Source organism: Eutrigla gurnardus, assembly GCF_963514095.1.
Source record: "Eutrigla gurnardus genome assembly, chromosome: 14".
In the NCBI taxonomy this organism is placed as follows: domain Eukaryota; kingdom Metazoa; phylum Chordata; class Actinopteri; order Perciformes; family Triglidae; genus Eutrigla; species Eutrigla gurnardus.
In genome coordinates this window covers 18,722,070-18,745,781 of record NC_139937.1, presented here as the reverse complement: position 1 = coordinate 18,745,781, position 23,712 = coordinate 18,722,070, and the positions used below count along the sequence as shown (strand labels likewise).

Here is a 23,712-nt window from a genome sequence, read left to right as displayed (position 1 = left end):
TCAACCAATGTGAGATAAGGATGTTTAGCAGTCGGTCCAGGAAGGGGGAAAGACCAAAAGGTCTTCATATCGGGATAACAAGTTAACCACAAGCAGGACATTTGATGAGTACAAGAAAAAAGGGAATATTAGGATGAGATAAAAAAAAACAAAAAAAAAACAATAAGAACTGTAAACTGTAAAATCTCTCTGCTCATGAATCTGCCCACATCACCGAGGATAAAATGCTTATTAAGTTACTGAACTTGTTTGGGCTATAGGTTTGCATTTATGAGTGTTGAATCAAAATTCCTTTCAAGTCCATCCATCCATCCATCCATTTTCTACCGCTTATCCTGTATTCAGGGTCACGGGGGGGCTGGAGCCAATCCCAGCTATCATTGGGCGAAGGCAGGGTACATCCTGGACAGGACGCCAGTCTATCACAGGGCCGAGAGACAAACAACCATTCACACTCACATTCACACCTACGGGCAATTTAGAGTAATCAATTAACCTATCCCCATCCTGCATGTCTTTGGACTGTGGGAGGAAGCCGGAGAACCCGGAGAGAACCCACGCTTACACGGGGAGAACATGCAAACTCCACACAGTAGGAACCCGGGGCCGACCCGGGAATCAAACCCAGGACCCTCTTGCTGTGAGGCGAGAGTGCTACCCACTACACCACCGTGCAGCCCCCTTTCAAGTCTATAAACAGTATTTAGTTCAGTTTTGTAGAGAGAAATGTTTACAGCTAATGTTTCATGTGCTTTTTTGCATGAATTATTATTAGTTATGTATGTAAAGTCTGATTCAGACTGAAACCAGCAGGTGTCACAGAAGAGACAGACAAGAAACAGCTGTCCAGATATTTCTGTATAGACAGGATCAGATTCTGTGTTTCTGCGTTAGGTTACAGTGTGGTTAGGTTCCAGATACACATTTGAATCTGGAAGTATGCATCTTCGAGGTCGACTGTTGCGAACCAGTGGTCTCAGGTGTGTCGTTTTTTTTCAATTGTGAAACAAACAAACTGAAGTGAAGCTGCAGAGTTCAAAAGCTTTATTTAATCATGTCAGAGTCCACGTAAACACAGAGGCGATTCCTTCTCCACGTGGAGGGATTGGAGGCACAGACAGCAGTTTCTCACAGAATAAATTATATTATATATTTAGATTTAGATTTGTTAAGTGTGTCGACTTGAATTAACAGTCGCATCGTGTCAATTTTCAGGTCAGACAAAAAAATAAATCACAAAAAAATTTGGGTTTTAATCTTTTTCTCAAACAACTTCAGACCTGAAACCAAACTTCACATTCTTCATCAACAACAGGTTTTAGATTCAAGATTTTTCAAGGATAGAGAGCGTTCACAAATTAATTCTGTTCTCTTATGTAACTATAATTTATTCACAATGGAATGGGCTGAGGCTTCAATGTTTTAATAGATTTATGTGATAAGTGTCTTCACGTGAAGTATGTGTATTTTAATGATTGTCAAATAGAAAAGAAGAAGAAGAAGAGGAAGCAGAAGAAGAAGAAGCCGTCCTGACTCTGAGGTGTTTTTCTCCTCGAGGCTGATGTTCTAAAATGTGTGGAATAAACATAATGTATGTTTAAAATATATGGATCATACATATATATATTTATATATATGTATATGTATGTATATATATATATATATATAGTATATACATTTATCCAGACAGAGACTCTGAATCCGTTTTATTACAGTAAAATAAAATGTTTATGAATTGACTCATTTCTCAGAGGTTTACACTAATTTTCCGATAGCTCTGTTGGTGAACGTGTACAGACAAACCAACGCAAGCTGAGGCAAAAACGTTTCATCAGCGGGGACTGACACGGGAGGCTGTGATTGGTCGGGGGGCGCGACCGGCGGAAGTGATTTGCCACGGACAAGAGACCTCAACGTGGTGTCTAATAGTCGGTCGCCATGCCGTTGTCGGCATTTTCGAGGGAGTTTGGGCTTAGGTACTCGAAGGCCTTCTGGCTCTGGGAGACAAACTGTTTGAGCGGAGCCAAAAGCATCTCGGTGGCGGACGGACGGCGGGCGGCGATACCTTCGGAAGGGAGCTGCATCTCCTCCACCTCGAAAGACGGAAGGTCCTTCAAGCTGGAGCGGCGGCGGCCGTTGAGGTGGTCGGGGCTCTGGGGGCCTCGGGTGGCACGGGAGTAGAGACTCCGGCGGCGGCGAGGGCGTCCGTCCATCGCCTTCAGGAAGAGACTGGTAGCGGAGCTGCGACGAGACGCAGTATCGGCCACAAAGTCTTCCTGGTTCAGGAAGTCCTCCACGTCCTGAGCAGACGGCTGCTGGAGCTGAAACAACATACAAGCTCATTAAGGCCTGAGCACAAAGTGCCAGGAAATGATTGTGTTCGTAGAGATTATTATTTGTTTTCTGCGCTAGGTCGCATAGTAAAGGGACTTGAGATGTGAAAATTGTCAAAAATTGGCCAAAATTTGCAAAAATTCGAAGTTCCTCCATCAAAGGAACTTCATCTGTAGGATTGTTACTCTCATCGTCAAGAACATTTTAGACGGTAGACATTTTTCTCCAAATCCATGTCGTGTGACTGTGCCATTTTGAGTTCAAGTCGCAAGCCCAAGTCCCAATCTCTGGTCTCGGGGGACGTCTCACCATCTTGTAGAGTGGCGTGGCATTGATCGCCAGCTGCAGGAGGATCTTGGACAGTTCTTGCAGGTCTCCAAGCAGCTGCTGGATCTGAACCGGCAGCTCTCTGATCTGACGTACGGGCTGCAGCTCAACCAACATGGCGGCCTGATTCCTGATCCCGCTCAGGGTCACCTCTCTGAGACTCTCTGCCCGGTACACCAGCACCACCAGGAGTTGCTGCAGGTTCAGCAGCAAATCACCGACCAGATCCAGGACCACACCCAGACCAACCTGCAGAGACAAGAGAAGGTCAACATGACATACAGAAACCAAGGCCAGAATTAGACGGTAATAGTGATACATTGATAACGTCTAACATGAATGAAGCAATGAGTTTGTCATAGATCTTGTCAAAGTAGGACGGCTTTGTCTCAAAGCTAGCAGCTGTTAGGTCAACTTTTCCAGATCAATAAACAGGCTGGCAACATACATGATCTGACCGATAGTCCCAAATACCCCTTCATGGTAAGGATTTTAACTATCAGAAGATCATTTATGATGACGATGTTGACAGGCAGAAGAAACAACATATAACAAACGATGCCTGCCAACACACACGCACACATTGAGGCCCGTGACTGTGATCATCCTAGAGGTCACAACAGTCAATTCAGTTTAGTGACTTTTCAGGGGATAACTTAGCCTGGAGCTAACAGCCAACTTAGTCCCAAGCTAACAGCTAACCTAGCCTGGTGCTAACAGCAGTTTGAAAAGCCCTTTTATGTATTTGATCGTTTTCTAGTGTGACGACCCCCCCTGTCTTGTCTGTCTGCTCTGGGGCAGGGGATCTATCTCTTTCTCCCTGTTGGTATATACAGTATATGTTCAGGGCTGGCTGTTTGGTCCAGCCCATCTAATCAGGTGATTGGCAACACCTGCCTAGAAGGCTTCATAAGCCTGCTTGATTGAAGGCTGGCTGTCTTCCTCTCTTTGCTTGGCATGGCTTGGCATGGCTTGGCATGGCTTGGCTTTGGTTTTGGTTTGGTTTGGTTGTGTTTGGTTGTATTGTGTTGTGTTGTGTTGTGTTGGCTTGGCTTTGTGTTGGGTTTTGGTTTAGTTGGGTTTGGTTTGGTGAAGCTCCAGTTTAAGAGTCTGTGGTCTGCTGGGACTTATAGGTTGTGCTACTTTGCTCTTTTTATTTACAAACAGCTGAAAACAGTGTCTCCAGTTTTTGTCATGGCCTTTTGTTAAAGTTGCAGATTTCAGATTTTCTAAGAATCCTGTTATTTAAAAACCTCTGACATTCTGAAGTATGTAATCGATCAAACTGTATCTAATCATTGTGAATGAACTCTTTGTAGAGTAACAAAGCTACACACACACACACACACACACACACACACACACACACACACACACACAGAGAGAGAGCTGCTGAGAGCAAAAACATGGCATGTTCGTATGCTGCTTAAAAACAGTAAATTGGGTTTTAAAAAAGGCAAAATGATGTGAAGGAGAAGAGAAGCTCCATTGACTCAATGAGTATTGTGTAGTGTTGCATCCCTCCAGTCTTAATGTGTTATTTTCTGTTGCTCTTTAATTTTCTTATTTGAGCATCAGAAACATATTTTAAATAAAATGTGAATGAATGTTCCCCCAGTTGTTGAGAATCCCACAACAACTGCATCCAGATGTGTTGTTGGTCTCACCTTGTCTGCGACGTCTCCCATCATGTTGACGGCTCTCTGCAGCTGCTCCCTGACCTTCATCATACGGTGATACAGCTGCAGGCTGAGATTCAGCAGGAGGCTGCGGATCCTGGTCCACAGACTGGGCTCATCCTCGTCCTCATCTTCATCCTCGTACTCCTGCACCCTCATCTCCCACTCGCGACCTGACGCACAAACGTGTTGACCGGATGTCACATTCAAACACACGGTCGAAGAGACGGTTTCCGTCTCTCAATCGAAACAATAACAAAAGATTGGTGATGTGGTGAAGCAGCATTGGATCATGGGAGATGTTAGGATTCCCTCAGTGGTGAATGGACCTGCATTTCTATGGCGCTTTTCTAGTCTTTTTTTGAAAACAGGAAACAGGAAACTCCCTCTGCTGAAATTGGACTCAAATAAAGCAACAACAGATTTTATTCTATATTCTATATATTTTTATTCTAGAGCACGGTGAGGTGGAAATGATTCAGTTGTGATGTTGTTGTCTTTACAATGGAATTCTTAGTCTGTCTATCTGGAACACACTCTTTGGCTTTATTTGACCTTGCAAATCGTGAGAGGCACAGAGCAATGCAGAGTGAGATATCAGCTGTGAATAGTTTAGATAAGAACTGTTTGCAGAAGTCATACTGACATGTAGAGCAGCTTACATATTGCAGAAGTTACAATTTCCCAATACAACGGTTACCCAGAATGCCCCTTGTACTCACGCAGCGTGGGTGGGAGGGGCAGGTAGTAGGCAGTGGCGTCCTCTAGACGACTCAGCACGTCGTCCAGTCCCGACGTGGCAGCTCGGCCCACCTGGGTGTCCTGCAGCAGCCGGACCGCCATCACAGCCGTGTCGGACAGGCGCTCCAGCTGGTCCAGGGCTCCGTCCAGACCGTCCGCCACCCACAGCTGCACGTCGTCCAGCGTCAGGAAGAAGGCGTCCTTCAGGTGGCCCATCACCTGAGGATGAGGACGAGTTTTAGTGTGTCGCTGTGTAAATGTCTAAATTCAACCTGGCCAACGGGGATGGTCCAAAGACCTGCTCACAGCGGCATCAGCTACCATCAGTTGAACCAAATCTCCTTTTGTCACAACAGAAACTGTTCATATAGAGTTAAATCCAGGTGAAGCAACAAGGACAGCTGGAATCAGTGTGAGGGAGTAATCCTGACTGGGTGGATATATGGATAAAGATCATTTTACACGTCAAGAAAGTCTACATGTACAACTGACATTGTAGTGGTTAGATAGTGAATATATTAGTTAATGTTTGGCCACTGTTCCTATACATGGCAGCAGGTGAACCAACATACAAGGTAAAGTGTAAAGGCCACTAAAGTGCAGAAACCTGGTAATACAAGCTTGACCCAGCTTCTCCCCAAGGAAGGGAGTGGGAATATATGCTGGACGTTCACAATACAGGCCTCAGTCTGCCCTGGGGTAGCTCATGTGACTTGAAGACTGACTGGCTCTCCTCTGATTGATGACTGTGAGTGTATCTGATATCTGATAGATAGCTAGTATATTCAGTATAGATTAACAATAAAGTGGTTGAATCGTCCACTACAACATATTATCACAATTGAGTGAATGAATCAATGAATCAGTTAAAGTCCCAGGTCCGATTTTGACTCTGGTTTTATCATGGGCACCTTCACAATCTTTATTTTCCTTCTTTTCCACCGGTGTTTTCTTTTCCTTGGTTGTTTTCAACCTCCTCGTTTCGGTTTTTAACCGAGGAATTGGAAGATTGTTGCTACTTCCCTCCGCCTCCCCCCTGTGATAGTGGTACGACCCGAGGGCGATGGGCTCTGTGTGTGCACAAAGCAGCAGGGCTGCTGCGTGCTGATTCGACAGGATGATCCGGGCTGTGTTGACTTTTTGCAAAACAAACAACAGGCTCTACGTGCACGTAGAGGCGCATAGAGTCATAAAACCGGATGATTTATGTTGTTCTATCGGAACATAGTTTCAGCTTCTGTGAATTTGCCGACTGGGACTTTAACATAAAAGGGAAAACATCTTGTTTTGTCGGACCAGTGCACCAAAAGAGATTCAGCTGACTGTTTAATCAAACGAGAGTCAATGTCGATCAATAAATAATTCCAGCTCTGATGTGTGATACGAGTCAGCAAACGTGTCGATCAATGAACGGTCATCAGAGACTGTAAGAACAAACCTCGTCTGTTGATTGGTTCAGGATGGGGAAGTTCTTCTCCAGACGCTCGAGACCGACGAGGGCAAAACTGTTGGCAACTTCAACTGAAGACAGACAGACAGTTGAAGTATTAGCAGTACTAGCACTATTAGTAGTACGAGCAGTATTAGCAATACAATGTTAGAAGGAATACGAGCATTATGAGCAATATAAGCATTATTTAGCAGTATCAGTAGTATCAGGAGGAACATGAATTTGTAGTACTGTTTGTAGTATTTATATCTACGTACTCTGAGGTTCTAAACTGTGGAGGAGTCTGTGAGTAGTAGAATTAGTAGTACTATTGGAAGTATTTATTCCTACGTACTCTGGGGCTCCAGACTCTGGAGGATGGGCGTGGCTCGAGTCATGGCGACGGTGGACATGCTGCGGACTCCGACCTCAGCGAACCCTCCCATCAGACGCAGCAGGGGGTAACGACCTTTGACCTCTGTGTACACTGATGTCACGGACTGCAGCGCCGTGCGGACCAGTGGCAGACTGGAAGCTCTGAACACGGCACTGGTCTGAAACGCATGTACAAGACAGATGAGTTGTTATTATTTCAGAATAAATATGTCCAGTACTCAACGGAGAGAAGCGTTACATCTCATCTCATAAATGAAAGATAAATATCTATTTGAAAACAATGATCCATTTGTTTTTGAGTTGATGATCTTGTTTCCTTTAGAGATAATTAAATAATTAACTTGTGATATCTAGGTGATGGCATTAGGGGGAAAATGGTAGTTATCTGGTATTATATGCATGTTTATATACACCCCCGCCCCCCTTTTTTTTTTTGGTTTCTTCCTTCTTTTATTAATCCAAGCATTAATTGGCATCCAGCAGAAGAAGAGGAAGAAGAGTTTGGTGATCACCTCATGATGATGACGCATTGACATTTCTCCTTCACCCAATCTGAGGAGAAACAAACAGCAGAGTTCAGACTCCAGCATGAGGCAGTCAGCTGCTGAACCTCCACAAAGATCACGACTGTTCAGATGCAACCAGCATGAAAATCAGCTTCTCCCATTTTATAAACACAACGCACTCATTCAGCCTGTCGCATCGAGATACATAATCATGACGTCACACTTTATGAACTCCTTTATTCAAGGAAACACCACAACCATCTCTAACGTGTCATATCTACTTCTTATTTATGTGAGGATGTAAAATCCAATCAGTGACAGATAAGTTCCGACCCACGCCACGATAAACAAGCTTTTAATTTTGTAATACTTGACTCATTTTATGAACCTGGATTGTGAATTTATTTAAAAAAAACTGAGAATAGGCAAAGTTCAGATGTAGATTTGGGGAAACAATGTGGCGAATGTCTTATTTCTGTTGATCTTGTTTCTGTTGTGTCTTCAGATGTTTACCCGCCTGAAAACATTTACAGCAGAATATTTGACTTTTGCATTGATGCAAATACACACTGGAAAAAATGGTTGAAGACAACATGGTATCAGGATAAGGAAGATTAGAGTGGTAGGACGAAACTTCAAACAAAGAAGAAATATTTTAATATTAATGTGAAATATATAGATTATTAATTGTAGAAATATGAAAAACCAGAAATTCTGTAATACTTGAGAAATAAAAATTAAGTTCATGACATTATAAAGCACAAAATCCTCTAAAATCAGAATGAATGTGTAAGATATGATAATAAATTGTTTCTGCTGATATTTGACTGGATATCTGGAGCCACACCCAAAAGGCTAATGGGAAAACAACTCAAGTCTCACTGATGACAGTATTCAAATAAAACACCTGTCGAAACATGAAAGATTCAGCTCTAAAGTTACACGAATTGCTGAAAAATGTAATTTATCATTTATCTTCAAGGATATTTATTCATTTTAACCATTATTTAAAATAATTTAATAATTTAATTTATTCTGCAGGTTTATGTTTACGTTTAAAATGAAAACATTTTTCTTTTTTAAACTAGTTATTTTTTTATTCATATTACGGTTTTCATGCATTTTGAATATCACCGAGGTCCTTTTTCTGATCCAAGAAAGTTAAAAATAATGGGCAAACCATCTCCTAAAGTAAAATAATTAATTATTAGGTCAATAAACAATCATCAAATAGTGAAAAACCCCATTTTTATAAAATGTTACTTATATATTCAATTTATAATGACACCAAACAGAAGATCTGAAGCTATGGATTCTTAAATGATTTGATAAATCAGATCAAATGGTCGTTATCTCTTTTCTGTCACTTTAGCAATGAAAAGTAAGGAATATTTCAGATTAATATCAAGTCTTACCCCATTGGAGACGTGTTGAAGAAGCGGCTGGACTGAGTTACCAGGATGGAGATGACGAAGACTCAAACTTTCTGATCTGCTTATAAAGAGTTGGGATCAGTGTCCTGATTGGATGCTGAGTGTTGTGATGTCACTTGTGATGGTGACTGATGAATCATTCGTATGCTGTTTCCTTGAGCAGTCAATTAACACACTCTCAATGAAGTCATTTATTATTTCTTTTTTCATTCAACACGCTCATCATGATGATGTCTATGTAAGTCACTGAACATGACCTTCTAAATGACCAGATAAATGATCCCTTACTAATATCAATTATGTTGATGTGAAGTTTATATTCCTCTTCTACTGGATCCATACAGAAGAGTTACAGTTACTAAAGGTGTTCTAACTAACTAACTAACTAACTAACTAACTAACTAACTAACTAATTAAACAAAGTAAACGAACTTAGAAACAAACAAGCTAACCAACTTAGAAACTAACTTACAACCGACTAGCTAGCTAGTTAACAATTAGCTAACTAACTAACTAAGAAACAAACTTACTAACCAACTTAGAAACTAATTTACAACCGACTAGCTAGCTAGTTAACAATTAGCTAACTAACTAACTAACATCTAGCTATTTGTGTGTGTGTTTACCTGCACGTCCCTGCCTCTTATGCATATACTATATTTGTATTTGTTATTAATACATTTTTTGTTTGTTTTGAGGTGATTTTTAGGGATTTACCTTTCTCTTATTCTTTTTAACCAGATCAGTTCAACCTCCGAAGCCAAGGCTTCCCTTAAAGCAGGATGTGCTTTTAGACGTTTGACAGGTCGCTATCAAAGCGTTGTCCTTATTTACAACGTACAACTTTAACACTTTAATAGTGTGTTTTCATCAAAGCATTTGGTCCTAAAAACATGTTATTCATGACAACAGACCAAAAAAACAAAGTGGCAACAGACAAAAGCTGGCAAAAGATAAAAACCAAGATGGCGATGGCCAGAATGTCGAACTCCCAAACAAACCAATGAGTGATGTCACAATGTCTGAAACATCAGTTTCATGCTCTGCATTGGAACCATGTTAAATTGCATCATCTTTACCAAATAAGAAAATTATTTTATTTATAACATGATGTGTTGCAGTCACAAGCCCTTAAAGCTGCAGGTTAACTTTGCACCATTTAATCAACTTCAGGTTTGTTTGTTAACCCCATGTTCACCCCATAGGCGTATCTATCCCGTTTTAAGGGGGAAATTGAGTCCCAGCACCCCTAAAAAGTATTGCATAGATAAATGCAATATAAAAATGTTGATTTTTAAATGCAAGTCCGTGTTTCACAAGTTAAAACATGGTAAAAAAAAACATAGACAGTACTTATGGTTTTCTTTAAACTTAATATTTAACAACGCCCCCCCAACCGCGTCATGTATGGTATGATCCACTTTTTCTCTCTGCCCCGTTCACCCCCGTTATACCTCATTATATTTTGATGTTAATACGATTTAATTTGAGCAAGTCCCCCAAAATTCTGATGTTCTTCATTCACAAATGTTGGAATGTACATTTTTTTCAAAAGGGGAACATTTTTGGGGATGATTGGGTGCGCAGCACCCCTAAAGCATCGACGTTTCTCACTCGTCATCTGACTTGATGTTGAAGTCATAAGTAGGCCTACAGATGGGGATTGAAGGCAACATTAGATACCCCAAACACAAGATAGGCTACAGAGTGTTTTCATAAAATGTAATTCCCATTACTAAGAGTTCTGATGACGACTAACCAGAGGTTGATCCTGAAGTCATCTCCACAGCCGTCGGCCTTGCCTGATCGTCACATTATCAGTTTACCACAGTTTCCTGGAATCATGTTTTTAAAAAATCCCCATAGAAGACTCAAATCACGTGTCCATGATCACAGCATCTTCAGCACTGATTATTCTGTTTCAATCAATCAATTCATCCGTCTGACACATCATCATCATCATCATCTACACAATTATTTGTAGCCTATTTTTCTTATTTAGTTTTAATTTAAAATGAGTTTTGTGCCCTAGTTAATCAGTTCAATCGATCTCTGCTTGGGATTTCTCACAGCAGCACATGTGAACACCTCATTCCTCAGATTTCACCAGCGTGGAGTTTTTAAGCCGGAGGGCGGAGACGAGCAGAGCGCCAGAGTCTGGATGATGAAGGGATCAGTGTTTATGCCTTCATGTGACTGAGAGGTTTGACACACTTTAACAGGCTGGATTCAGTGGTTTCTATCCAGCCCAGAGGAAGAGTACAGAACAAGTTCACTGACACGATTCAGCCTGCTTATTATTAACGTTTCATGTTCAGACTGACACGTCATTTTCAACTGATTTGACATTTGTTGGTTCCACATTGAATAAAATAACAATGTTTAATACTGTCCAGAAAATATAAGAAATATTAAAGTGTGCAGAATACATTTCCTGTCAGGCTGGTTGTTTTAAAAGTCAAGCGGAAATAATAAATGCATTTTCTTGTGTTTTACAATATATGCTAAGAACAAGTACCTCATAATTGTACTCAAGTAAAGTGATCTAAATGTTTATTATAATACAGCAACATTTCTAAGTAATGCACTTTTTGATTTTTAATAATAATGCCATAATGTAATATATGTGTGAATATAAATGTATGTAACATAAAAGTCTCTGTGACTATAAAATGTATTTGTGCAATAAACTGACAGCATTCACACATTTGATTCCCCTGAGAGACAAAGAAAAAACATAAAACTATTATTAACGTCAAACAAACGAGGCGTCAGACGAGGCGTTCATGGCTAACTTGTATTTTTTTTTATTTGCACGTCCAATTAGTGTTAACCAACCTAACACAGAGGTTAGCATCCAGGTCTACAGCAGGGGGCGCTCAAACACACTAAAGCTCTGAGGACATCAGACAGGAAGGAAACCAGCAAACATGTTCACATCTGTACAAATCTACAGTCAGTCAGTCAGTCAGCTCACGTGAGCATGATTTACTTTCTTCTTCGTCTGTTGGTAATAAAAGCTGTTTTAAAGGCTGCATGTCGCTCCTCAGGACTTCTGTACATCTCCATGATCCAAAGTGAAATTTAGTTCTACGCAGAATGTTAGCGAGCATTCAGCCTCACTGAGATTTTGAAGTGTATTGACTTAAAAAATGTTGGTCAACTGACACACCGTCACTCAAATAACAAAATATTCAAACTGATTTCAACCTCAATTTTGACAAACATCCACAGGGCTTTATAAAAGACGTTCAAATGACTTGAAAACAGCTCTAACAGCGCCACCAGCTGGTGGATGAAATCATCCAGGGATGAGTTCACAGGGTTAGAGTTAATCCTTCACAGTTAAGAGGACAAAAATGCACAGAATGAGATGGAGGTGAAGGGAAGCAGCTAACGATGTTGTATGTCAAACGGCTGTAAAGTAGAGACATTGACAGAACATTTCCAAGGAACTTATTTGGGGGAAATGCCCATGAAATAACATGACTAGAGCTTATGACATACCGGTTAAAGTCTACCCATTTAGTTAAATTGTAACAATGCACTACATTCAGCAGGACTCGTCAATTAAATTTAAGATTACCCAGCATGCAGCGTTGGCAGGAGGCTGACTGACTGAGCTGAGAAACGAGTCTTTGTCAGGCCAACACACGTCCATATAAGGTCTCTTATTGTTAATATATTGTTATTTTGTTCAATAAAGATTCAGATTTTATAGGAAAAAAATCATCATGGATTCTATTATATCAGCTTTCAGTCTACAGCCCAGCCTGCCTCTCCTCAAATGGTAATTTTTTACTTTTTTTCACCACATGGAGCAAATACAAGTTATTCTCTTGGTGTCCACTAGGGGGCTGCTGTATCATAGAGCACTACAGTGTTTGATACAGAAATGAAACAGTACAGGAGACATTTCCATTCAAATCAACTTGGCAGGATGGTCGGAGCAGCGGCCATTTCTATGTACCGTTGCTCGTACCTATAGCCGGATGCTTCTTTATCCAGTCTGGAGAAGGACAGCTAACTAGCTAATTAGCGACCTAGTGTCTCCAGAGCTGCATCCAATCTCTTCCTGGTGAGTTGTGACGTCACTTTACAGCCCCACTGACAATTGCAGTTTTCTTTTGTGCTAGTCACATGACTCCTTTTCTATTTCTATGGTTTGATACCATCAATAACGCATCATAATCAATGTTGTTGCTAATCACTGATAAAGATACCATTTTATGGCAGTGTCCTGTGGACATCATCATTATTATTGTTTATTATTATGTATTGAAAGTGTTAAGAGTAATGTCTCTTTATGATGGTTACAGGTTTGCTTCTATCAGTATATGACATGGTGAAAACAGCCTCAGCAAAGTTATTTACATTATATTCCTGTTATTTCCCCATGGGAAGATTACACCTTAAATATTCCCACCACTGTATAGTCAAGACTTCATTGTCTCATTACCTTGAGGTAGCCCACACTAGGCTACACATTGTTTTTAATTAGCATGGCATACATTGAGTTATTTTCACAAAGTAATGACTTAAAATCAAGGTTTCATCATCACCTTCCCTAGAGATGAACCTTGTGATGGACAACAGCCGCTGTGAGAATGAGTCCTAATGATAATGAGATGATCAAGTCAAGAGATCTGAATCAGCCACCAGAGCTGCTTCCTGCAGAGAATGTTGGAAATTAAATACCATTCATGTTACAAACAAGTATTTTTACATTGTCTCTCAGACCGTTTTGGAAGCTGATTGATCAGCATCTCCAGGGGTCTTCAGTCAGGAGATGTTAATTTGTAAATTCATGTGAAGATGAATCCTCCGGGATAAAGGTTCAGTCTGCGGGACCGATGAGCGAATCTTCTTTCTGAGGCGGGGAGCATGCTGCCGACTAAAACAACTGTTATCCCTAAAACAAGTCAAATATTTCATCATGTAGTCGAGTATCTGGAGCGAGACGGGAGAGCAGATTCTTATTTGGTCCTACCGAGGAGTACTTATACTTGGGTATATTAGTTATATGCAGTGTTAGTGAGTATCTTCCTGTCGATCAGTCAGCAGTTCTTCATTTGGACTTTTTTTTTGTTTTTCTCTTCGGACAGACATGCGATGAACTGCATGACAACAACAGCAAGAGGGGAATCTTTTTTTTCTTCTTTTTTTAAAATCATATTAGAGCATTCCTTCCCCCCGTCTACACACATGGACAGCCAGGAGACATGAGGACAGTCTGAGAGATGGATTCATGGTTTCTCTTTTAAAAACAGCTTGTCTTCTTTTGTTTAAAAGAACTGCAGGATTCTTCTGAGACTTGCGGATGTCATGGTGGTAGAGAAACAAGTCCTGTCCACACCTGGTATTATAACATACGTCTTGGTGATTAAATAAAAAGTGGACATGTAGTGTGAATTAGGGCTGCATGATATTGGACATTGCATTAGATTTTTTTATATATATATTATTGCAATAGGAAGAAACAGGAATTTTCACCCTAACTTTTGTACATTTTTCATTTAAATGCATCAATTTGATGCTAAATTAGGGGTCTAAATCTAAAACAATTTTGTTTCTCTAGCAAATTATTCATAAACTCACTGGTTGTATAGATATGAAACACCCACAAAGCAGGGAGACAGGCTCCGTGTTTCTAGACGGGTGATGACAGGGTTAGGGTTATGGTCGGAGTAGACCCGTTGCTCCCCGCAGGGACAGAGGGGAGAAGAAAGTACTAAGGGAGTGGCGAGGTCAATGCGACGGCTGCTGTAAAGATCACAGTCAGATCCACGAGCCACCTTCAACCCAGGCCTTTCCAAGACCACCTAATATATCCTGTCTACAAGTCAATGATCTGCTGGGGAGAGGGCCCTCCCACACAGAGTAAGCATATTTCATCATGAAACTGTGGCAGGCCAACCTAGACTGTAGGTCATTAATCACTAATACTGGATTAGTCATGAACATGAGAATCATCTGTTCTCCTTCAGCTAAAGAGTTGTATATTGACGTATCCGACTTCATTTGCCAACATCACACGTCCTGCGATGTAACTATTGCGCATATTGCAATGTCGACGCAGAAACAATTTATCGTGCAGGCCTAGTGCACCTTAGACGCACTGAGATTTGATCACTCAGACCACGTTCAGGAGGACAGAGTACTCAATTTACACTCACCTAAAGGATAATTAGGAACACCTGTTAAATTTATCTTTAATGCAACTATCTGATCAACCAATCACATGGCAGCTGCTTCAATGCATTTAGGGGTGTGGTCCTGGTCAAGACAATCTCCTGAACTCCAAACTGAAAAACATGACAAATCATTTCAAATTGGTTTTTTTGAACATGACAATGAGTTCACTGCACTAAAAATGGCCCCCAACAGTCAATAGAACATCTTTGGGATGTGGTGGAACCTGGATCCCACAGATCTCCATCAACTGCAAGACGCTATCCTATCAATATGGGCCAACGCGTCTAAAGAATGCTTCCAGCACCTTGTTGAATCAATGCTACAAAGAATTAAGGCAGTTCTAAAGGTGAAAGGGGGTCAAACACGGTATTAGTATGGTGTTCCTAATAATCCTTTAGGTGAGTGTATGTCCTCTGCATATTCGAACATACATTATATTTTATCTGTGTGTTTGAAAATGTGGATAAGCCCAGAGTGATTTATTATGAGTGCATCAAACATGTTGGACGACTTGGTTTGCTTTGGACACGCTGAGAAGTAGACCCAGTCTTTAGTTTTTTCAATTTTTTCTTCTTCTAATTTCAGGCAGATGAGACTCGGGAAGTGCATTACAGCCTCTTTTTTTTTGTATTCTTCGTGTTTATCTGTATATTTGCAGTATGAGGACGTGAGATCCGATCATAAGTGTCCCTGGAGACGCATGTGGAGACGCAGTGTGAACTGACATACTGAGAGCTGCCCACTAGTGATCAGATCAGCACAGACGTATGTTAATGCCAGGTGTGAACAGAGTCAATGTTTAACTATGATCAGCAGTGTGTGTGTGTGTGTGTGTGTGTGTGTGTACACTGAGTCTTATTTCCCAGTGGTTTTGTTCACTGGTGGAGTCCCAGCCGGCCGTTGGTGTCAGCTGGTGGTCCTCCCTCAGTACTCGCTTAGGTTGTGCCATTTGGAGATCTGCCGGCGGGGGTTTTCACAGACCTCCCTCCAGTGGGAGGCTCCGGAGGGGGCGGGGCTGTGCAGGCCGAGCAGCAGGCGGCCCAGCACCTCGTTCTTGGTGGTCCGATCGAAGTCGACCACCAGGAACTCCACGGAGATCTCGGGCAGCAGCTCGGGCGGGATGTCGTAGATGAAGGACTCGTTGAAGACCGGGTTCAGTGTGCACTTCTTCACGTGGGTCTTCTTCTTGGCGATGCGCTTACGTCCGTAGAAGACGTTCACCTTCACATATGGGTCTGAGGAGGAAATAACGTCAACCAACCTTATCAATGCTTCAACCGGAACGACACTGTTAGGGCTGCACCAAATAATTCCTCTCATTATCCAATTATCTGCATTTTTTTCGGGATGCATCAGTTCCTTCTAAGCTTTATTCATTAACATTGAAATTATAAATCAACATTTGAATGTTGCATACATAAACAATTAACATGTATATATTTAAATATTTAAACTACATAAACTCCAACAATCCTCAGTGGGATGGACTCACTTGCTGACATGCCCGTAATGTCCATCTTGGGGAGGTGTCGAGCCTTGAGGACGACCACGCTGAGACGATGAGACACCGGCTGGTAGGACAGAGACGCCAGCAGCTCTCCACGACTCTCACACTGAAAATACAATCACATCCAGTGTTCAGGCTGCTCTGTATCACATCCAACGTCACCTCCCACTGACACGTGTCGACACAAATACAGCAGCGACCTTGCTGTTTGTACTATAGACACCATCTAGTTTATACACATAGTGTCCTTCCATCTCTGATGGATGATTTAAGTTTTAAAGGAGGTGGCGGGGGCAACCTGACTCCAGATCAGCCCAATATAAAATTGCTATAGTCAGGTTTTAACCAGTAATCAGTATATTTACTATGATTGCTATTTATAACACAATATGTAGAATTAAAATACTTTGCACTAAAATGTCAAGATTTGGACCTGAATCAATCAACAACACTATAACAGACATCTTCATTTGAAAACCTCAATAGAAGCTTTGAATGTAGAAACATGAACAATTTAAACCCTCTGATGTCACACAGATGATGTCACCGCTGCCACAAACTACTGATGAGCACATTCCACTGAGACGGTGTCTCTTATTCACACAAACATGTTGATAAGGACAGGACGGCAGACAAACAATTTTGATTCAAATTTTTGGGTAATTTTTCTGATCAAATCTAAAAAAAAGGATTCATTATTATTATTTAGTTTTGACAATAAACAATTAACTGAAAAACATCTAATAATTATGTTGAAGAACAGGTAATAATAATAACTGTTGGCTGCAGCTGTTGAACATCATTCTTGCAGTAAATAAATATTTATTCACTAGTCAGATGTTTTTGTGAATTAACTAAAAACTATTAACTGGATTAAAGGTTTTTAAACTGACTTTTAAAGAGTCTGCTGACGGGCGTCACTCACCTGCATGTTCCTCTTGGTGACCTGCTGGCTCAGGTGGACTCGGCCCGTGCTCGGATCCACGCCCTTTAGTGGCACCACAGCCTCCCCAATGACATCATCGCGGGCGAAGCGGTCAAAACTGAGGACGAGGAAGTGCAGGGTGAGCTCGGGCAGCGAGCTGTAGGCCACGCCGTAGAAGGTGAAGGTTTCGTCGAACAGCGGGTCCAGGGTCTTCCTCAGCACACGGGTCTTGACGCGGTGCTTCTTCTCCGGCAGGATGGTCATCTTCACATACGGGTCTGAGCTGCCTGCCTGCTCGTCCATGGCGGGGAGACCCCGGGCCCCGACGATAGTCACCACCAGGGCCTTCTTGGGAAAGTTGTAGTCAACAGTGAGGCTGATGGCACCCAGACTGGGGTCGGGCTCCGGCTCCGAGGAGGCGGGTGTGAAGGGAGAAGCCGTTTTGCTGCTGGTCTGGCTGCTGCTGGCCGAGCTGCTGTCCAGGCAGCAGTAGTCGGCACGGACCGGCAGCGCCCGCTCCACCCGGGCCAAGCTGTGGGTAGGGACCGGCCCGGCGGGAGGGACCAGGTGACTCATCTGCAGCTGCCCTGGGACGTCCAGGATGTTGTTCTCAGCGTCCACCAGGACCATGCCCCTCCCTGTGCCAGTGGTGTTGGGGCAGCAACGCTCTCCGCTGCGGTCGGAGCGGTCAACGCGCCGGATGCCTCGGACAATCCTCTTGCTGCTGCTAAGGGATTCTGGGTAAATACTGATGCCTTTCAACATGTGGATGAACTTGTAGGGGGGATCTTCGGCGTCGCAGTAACGGTCGCCGTGCAGCTTGTAACGTCCAGAGATGCGCAGGTAACGCCGCTGACAGAAAGACCAGAGCAGAAGCAGAACCACCACGACCAAAACCAGAACACCAGCTCCCAGGAACCCCGCCAGGACCGGAGACATGGCTGAGACAGAGAGACAGAGGACACGTTGAAAACAGTTGTATCCAAACAGCTGCTCATTTATGACTTTGGTGAGTGACGGATTAAAAACAGGAGAGGTTGGTGGAGGTTGGAAGAGTTATGAGTCAAGGTGATGATGAAATCTTTTTTTTTTACTCAGTGATGTCACCACACACGGTTACAACAGTTTTAAAACAATGATGTCATCATCACATCGAGGCTCCTGAGGTCTCATTAGAAACATCAGAGGACTGAATCCTGCTGAGAGAAGAAGGAGCAGGAGGAAGGAGGAGGAAGAAGAAGCATTTATAGAGGTCTTTGTTTATTGTGTACAGAGAAGTATTGTTTGTATTGTTTACACACTGATGCGTCCACACACACACACACACACACACACACCTTACTGTATTGGCCTAGAAATAAGAGCACCCTGATAATAAAAACAGCTGTTGTTAATTATTAATTATATTCATCTTTTCCCCATCCCCATATGTCTTGTTTCCCCGTATGATAGATATCCAGCGCTTACTTGAATACGTGTTTTTTGACCGTGTTCTGTTTTTCGACTACTCTTTAGCCTTACCACCTTTTAGAACCGTTTGCGCCGCTGACTGATCACTCGTGTACCAACCGTTTAAATCAGGGTTTTCTGAAAGTCTTCCAGCTTCTGTGTGGTTGTGCTCTCGGGTCCCGTATTTGTACTAGCGTGACATAGACACATCCACACAAACATATATATATATATACACTATACTACACACCCACTATACCTGCGTGTCTATTGGGGCTGCAGCAATAACTGCGTTATTAGGAGGTGCACTGCTGTGTTGAGTCCAACACCGCTATACCGCCTGGACACAGGGTTTTTTTGTTTTTTATTCTCTCCACACGTGAACTAGCAAACCTCCTAAAGGCCCGGGTCTCTGTACAGAGCATACACATGTAGTACTGAAAATGAATGTAGGAAGTGCATCACGTCAGTGTAACCTTCTATACCGCATTTAGGTGAAAAGGTGAAGAGAAAAAAGCACAGCCTGATATTTGTTCGCCCTCTGCCTAGTCCCAGAGGTCAATGCCTCCACGTCTGAAAACAAACTTCATGGTTTACAGAAACACTGGAGCAATACCTTCCATATATGAGCTTATCTGCTCCACATAGGGGTACTAGGGCTCATTCCCGCAGCCCTCCATAGGTTACTAATGCATATTATAGACTGTCTGCTTCTCTCTGAAATAACTTCATATTTTTTCTAAAGTTGAAATCATATTTATTCAGTTAGTGAGAGTGTAGTTATCTCCATGGCATGGACTGAGTAGCCGCAGGGGGCGGGGCTTAGTCATGGGTCAATTATAGTCTTTTTGACAGATCTTGCATCTTCCCACTATAAACAGACTTGAAGAAAATTGCTAGCTTAAACATAATTGTCTGGTCCTCGAATTTAACACTTTTTCAAATGTAAGTTCCTGAAAGAAATGTTATATTCGGGCCGAATCATTACTTTTGGGCCTCAAACAGCCTTTAAATAAGTATCCATTTAATTGTTATATGTCACAGAGGTCATAGTGTAAATGTGTTCAGTTCATCAAGAAAAGAAGACTCATTCATTTATGAAAAATAATGCAATGATCCATGTTAATTAAACATTAATGATCCCATATTTTAAACATGATGCCTTCGTGACGACAGTCAATCCTGAATTATTAACACGTCACTCATTTAACTGCATAAAAGCCATTAATCACAACGATCCTCCTTCCTGTTGTTGTGGGCATTCATTCAGACGCCACCAGATGATGTCATGTTTTGGAAAGAGCTGAAAGAAGCTGAGCTTGTTCCCTAGCAACACACACACACACACGCACACACGCACACACACACACACACACACACACACACACACACACACACACACACACAGACTGGTCTGTGAGGCTTTAACAGTCCACTGAGCCCAGTGACATTCAGGGTAAACCAACAGGACTCACAGTGACGGGAAGAGTTTCTGATCTGCCACATAAAGTACTCTCTCTTTATTGGCCGGAGGGGTCCAGCTGCACTAAAACACAAATTTTTTTTTACAGAAAAGTGTGTTTTCTTTTTGGCCGAGAAACCTCATTGCTTGACTTTGGAATGTTGCTGTGCATTATCATGCAGTGGATGACCTAATCACATTATACTGCCATCAGCAGCTCTGTCCAACGGCATGCTTAGTCAACCAACACTCATTCTCCTATATTATACATATTTTATATATTACACCACAAAGAATCACACAACGTGATCACAACTTGGTCACACTGTTGACCGTTGGTAATAAGGACATAGTGGTGATTTAGCTCAGCACTATCCTCCTTTGAATGACAACGCCAACATAACACAACCATAACACCACCTTAACATCACCATAACACAACTAAAACACCCCCATACCACCACCTAAACACCACCATAACACCACCACAACATGTTTTCGAAGTTATTATTAGAACTATAATGTAAAATGAAGTACTCCTATTGCTACTCGGTATCGGCAAGTCCTCAAATGTAGAGGTACTCACAGCGTCAACAGTTTATGTTGTGATTTCTGACTGAACTCTGACCTTAGATCAGAGCTGACATTCATATTACATGAAAAATATTGTTCATAAATACCGACTGCAACTATTCACATAGAAGTGTATCTTTAGCTGATGCTCCATTAGAGAGCCGAAGCCTAACAGGCAGAAAAAACAAGTATAAAAACACAATGATTGATTGGAAAGACACATAATAATAATAATAATAATAATAATAATAATAATAATAATAATAATAATAATAATGCAACATTTAAAAGAGTATTTTTACTGAATGATATTCGTACTTTTGCTGTAACAGTAAATACAGAGTATATTTTGAAGGTGTCGTATTACTATTTTGATGCAACAGAGTATTTCCATATAGAGGTATTAGTATTTTTAATGTAAAACTCTAACCCTTGACAGTAATAGACGGTATCTTGGGTTCCTGTGTCCCCACAAAACATACAGACATGACGTCATTCCCGATACCCACCCCGACTGGCACGCGCACGCACCCTAACGAGGCCCGCGAGAGAGGATGTCGGGATGATGTTATTTTTTATTCGTTTTTTAAAATTCCTTACAACGTTGTGTCTGTGACAAAGATCCACTTTAAACACTACACGCCATGTTTTGTCTTTGTTTGTTTCCCTGTGTTGATGATTAAATGACGAAATTGTTGATGTTTTTATGTTGTCCAACGTGTCTGCTGTAAAATAATAACATTTTAACTGATTTCGTCGAGTCAACCACAACGATGACTGACAGTTAGATGCAGAACATGTCATTTATAGCATGGCATTAAAATAAGATAATGGGTGTTGGCATGATAACGCTTCATTAACTGGGTGTGGAGCGAACCAGTGAAGATGACACAGGACATTTGAGATAATACACCTGTCATGTTGATGATACAATCATATACAATCCTGATGGAACACGACATGGGCTTTTTTAAACGAGTTATTTCGACGGTAAACACCAGAGAGGTGAAGCAGAAAGGGCCCGGCTCTCACCATAGGCGGGTCCCAGCTCGATGATGTCCGCCATTTTGTGGATTTGTGGCAGGATGCGGTCCTGACGGAGCGGGGAGAAGAGCAGAAAGATGGAGAGGACACCGACCGACTACCGACCCGCTTTTATTTCACATCCATAGAGAAGCGACGGGGAGAGAAAAAATCACCGAAAACAAGCCGCCGATCCGGGGGACGAAGACTTCATATGTCCGCAGACGGAGCGTCTCTGTGGGTACTCTGCTCGGTGCGCAGTGATGCTCGCGCTCGGATGCAGGGAGGCTGCGCGGAGGAGCTCGCGATGAGACTGAACAGAGATGGTGTATTGAACAGATGACTCACTCCGCCGGAAAAAAAACGATGGAGGAATGTAACGAAGTACTACATTTGCTCACGTACTTGTACTTGTATTTCAATTTTATTATACGTCCTTCTCCTCTACATCTCAGAGATCAATAATGTACTTTTTACTGCACTACATTTGATGTTTCAATTCAGGCAAACCTGAATTGAAACATCGCCATTAACAACATTTTAAATACAAACAAGTATTGAGGTGTCAGTTTTACAATTAACTTGGGTAAATTGCAGGTTGGTCAGTTCAAACAACATATATGCATATTAGTCAAATATTACCTTAAGGCTCATATAAATATTTCATGAATAATTATTTTCTAAAACATCATCAATTGGAAAAACGTATCGTCACAAAGCTGAAAACAGGAGATACATGGTTCCCACAGCGGACATGATGATCTTATAGAATATATTGCAGCAGTTATAAAATCCGCACAGACGTTTATTTTCATGAAAATAATTAACGTACAAGCCCACCTGGACGTACCTAACTCCTGGACTATGAAGCAGGATTTGGGGTTAGCAAGGTGACTACAGGTTTAACTCAGGGTAGATCGCCATAGCAACTAATGCTGCACACTTTACCTGCTCTGGAGGTTAGATCAACTCGTACAAAATCACCGCCCTCTAACCAACCAGTACACTTGTCCAAAGTCCAGCATTAGTGTGTTATTTTTTATTATTATTATTATACCTACTTTTTTTATATATATATTTAGGACTTCATATTTTTGCTTTTTTGGCAAATATTAGATTGGAGACATTTTGGACCTGAAAAAGTGATTTGCAACACAGGTCGGCTGCAAATTGGGGACGTAGCGGTTTATGATCTGACCTTTTCAAACTTACAGACATCAGAAATGTGACAAAGGGCCCCAATTAGACTGCTTTATTGTAAGAGGCCAAAGAGGTTGAGAGCCACTGGTTTAATCTTTAACAAAGTGTTCCAAGTATGTCATAAACTATAAAAGCCTTATCTTAAATGTGAAAGTCAACGTCATCATAAGTGAGACAAGCAGCAAGCCTGACCCATAATCCCTTGCACAGCAAGAGGGTCAAAGCTCAAGATGCAGGATTTTTCCTTCAACACTTTACGCTTCCAGAGTTGGACAACTGATCCTTTACTACTGAAAAGGTACTAATACCACTCTGGAAATACTCCAAAGCAAGTAAAGGTCCTGCTGAACTTAAAGTATGTAAGTAGTCTACATGTATTTGTAGTAAAAAATATATACATGTATTTAAAGTTGTGACCGTAAAAGTTTTTAATTTTCTAGCTAATCCAAGAATGATAAAGAGTTTAGCTGAAGAAGTAGACGAATTTTGTCACTTGATCCTGTTGATCACAAACATTCAACATCAACACATCT

General features: G+C 41.6%; 2 protein-coding genes across 2 annotated transcripts; both read right to left on the bottom strand.

The window, feature by feature from the left end:
• Positions 1-1,740: 1,740 nt before the first annotated feature.
• Positions 1,741-12,506, bottom strand: plin6 (perilipin 6; the record flags this gene model as incomplete). The annotated part of the gene is made up of 7 exons (XM_084027441.1): positions 1,741-2,321; positions 2,644-2,910; positions 4,329-4,513; positions 5,063-5,300; positions 6,520-6,602; positions 6,866-7,064; positions 12,432-12,506. 7 exons carry the CDS (start codon positions 12,504-12,506, stop codon positions 1,923-1,925), a joined length of 1,446 nt encoding a protein of 481 aa, XP_083883567.1. The 3' UTR covers positions 1,741-1,922.
• A 3,195-nt stretch (positions 12,507-15,701) lies between these two features.
• syt11b (synaptotagmin XIb) lies at positions 15,702-22,173 on the bottom strand. Its single transcript, XM_084027115.1, has 4 exons — positions 21,989-22,173; positions 17,473-18,413; positions 16,533-16,653; positions 15,702-16,275 (listed from the first exon to the last, which is right to left on the bottom strand). The coding sequence occupies exons 1-4, from the start codon at positions 22,020-22,022 to the stop codon at positions 15,965-15,967; spliced, it is 1,407 nt and encodes a 468-aa protein (XP_083883241.1). The 5' UTR covers positions 22,023-22,173; the 3' UTR covers positions 15,702-15,964.
• Positions 22,174-23,712: the final 1,539 nt, after the last annotated feature.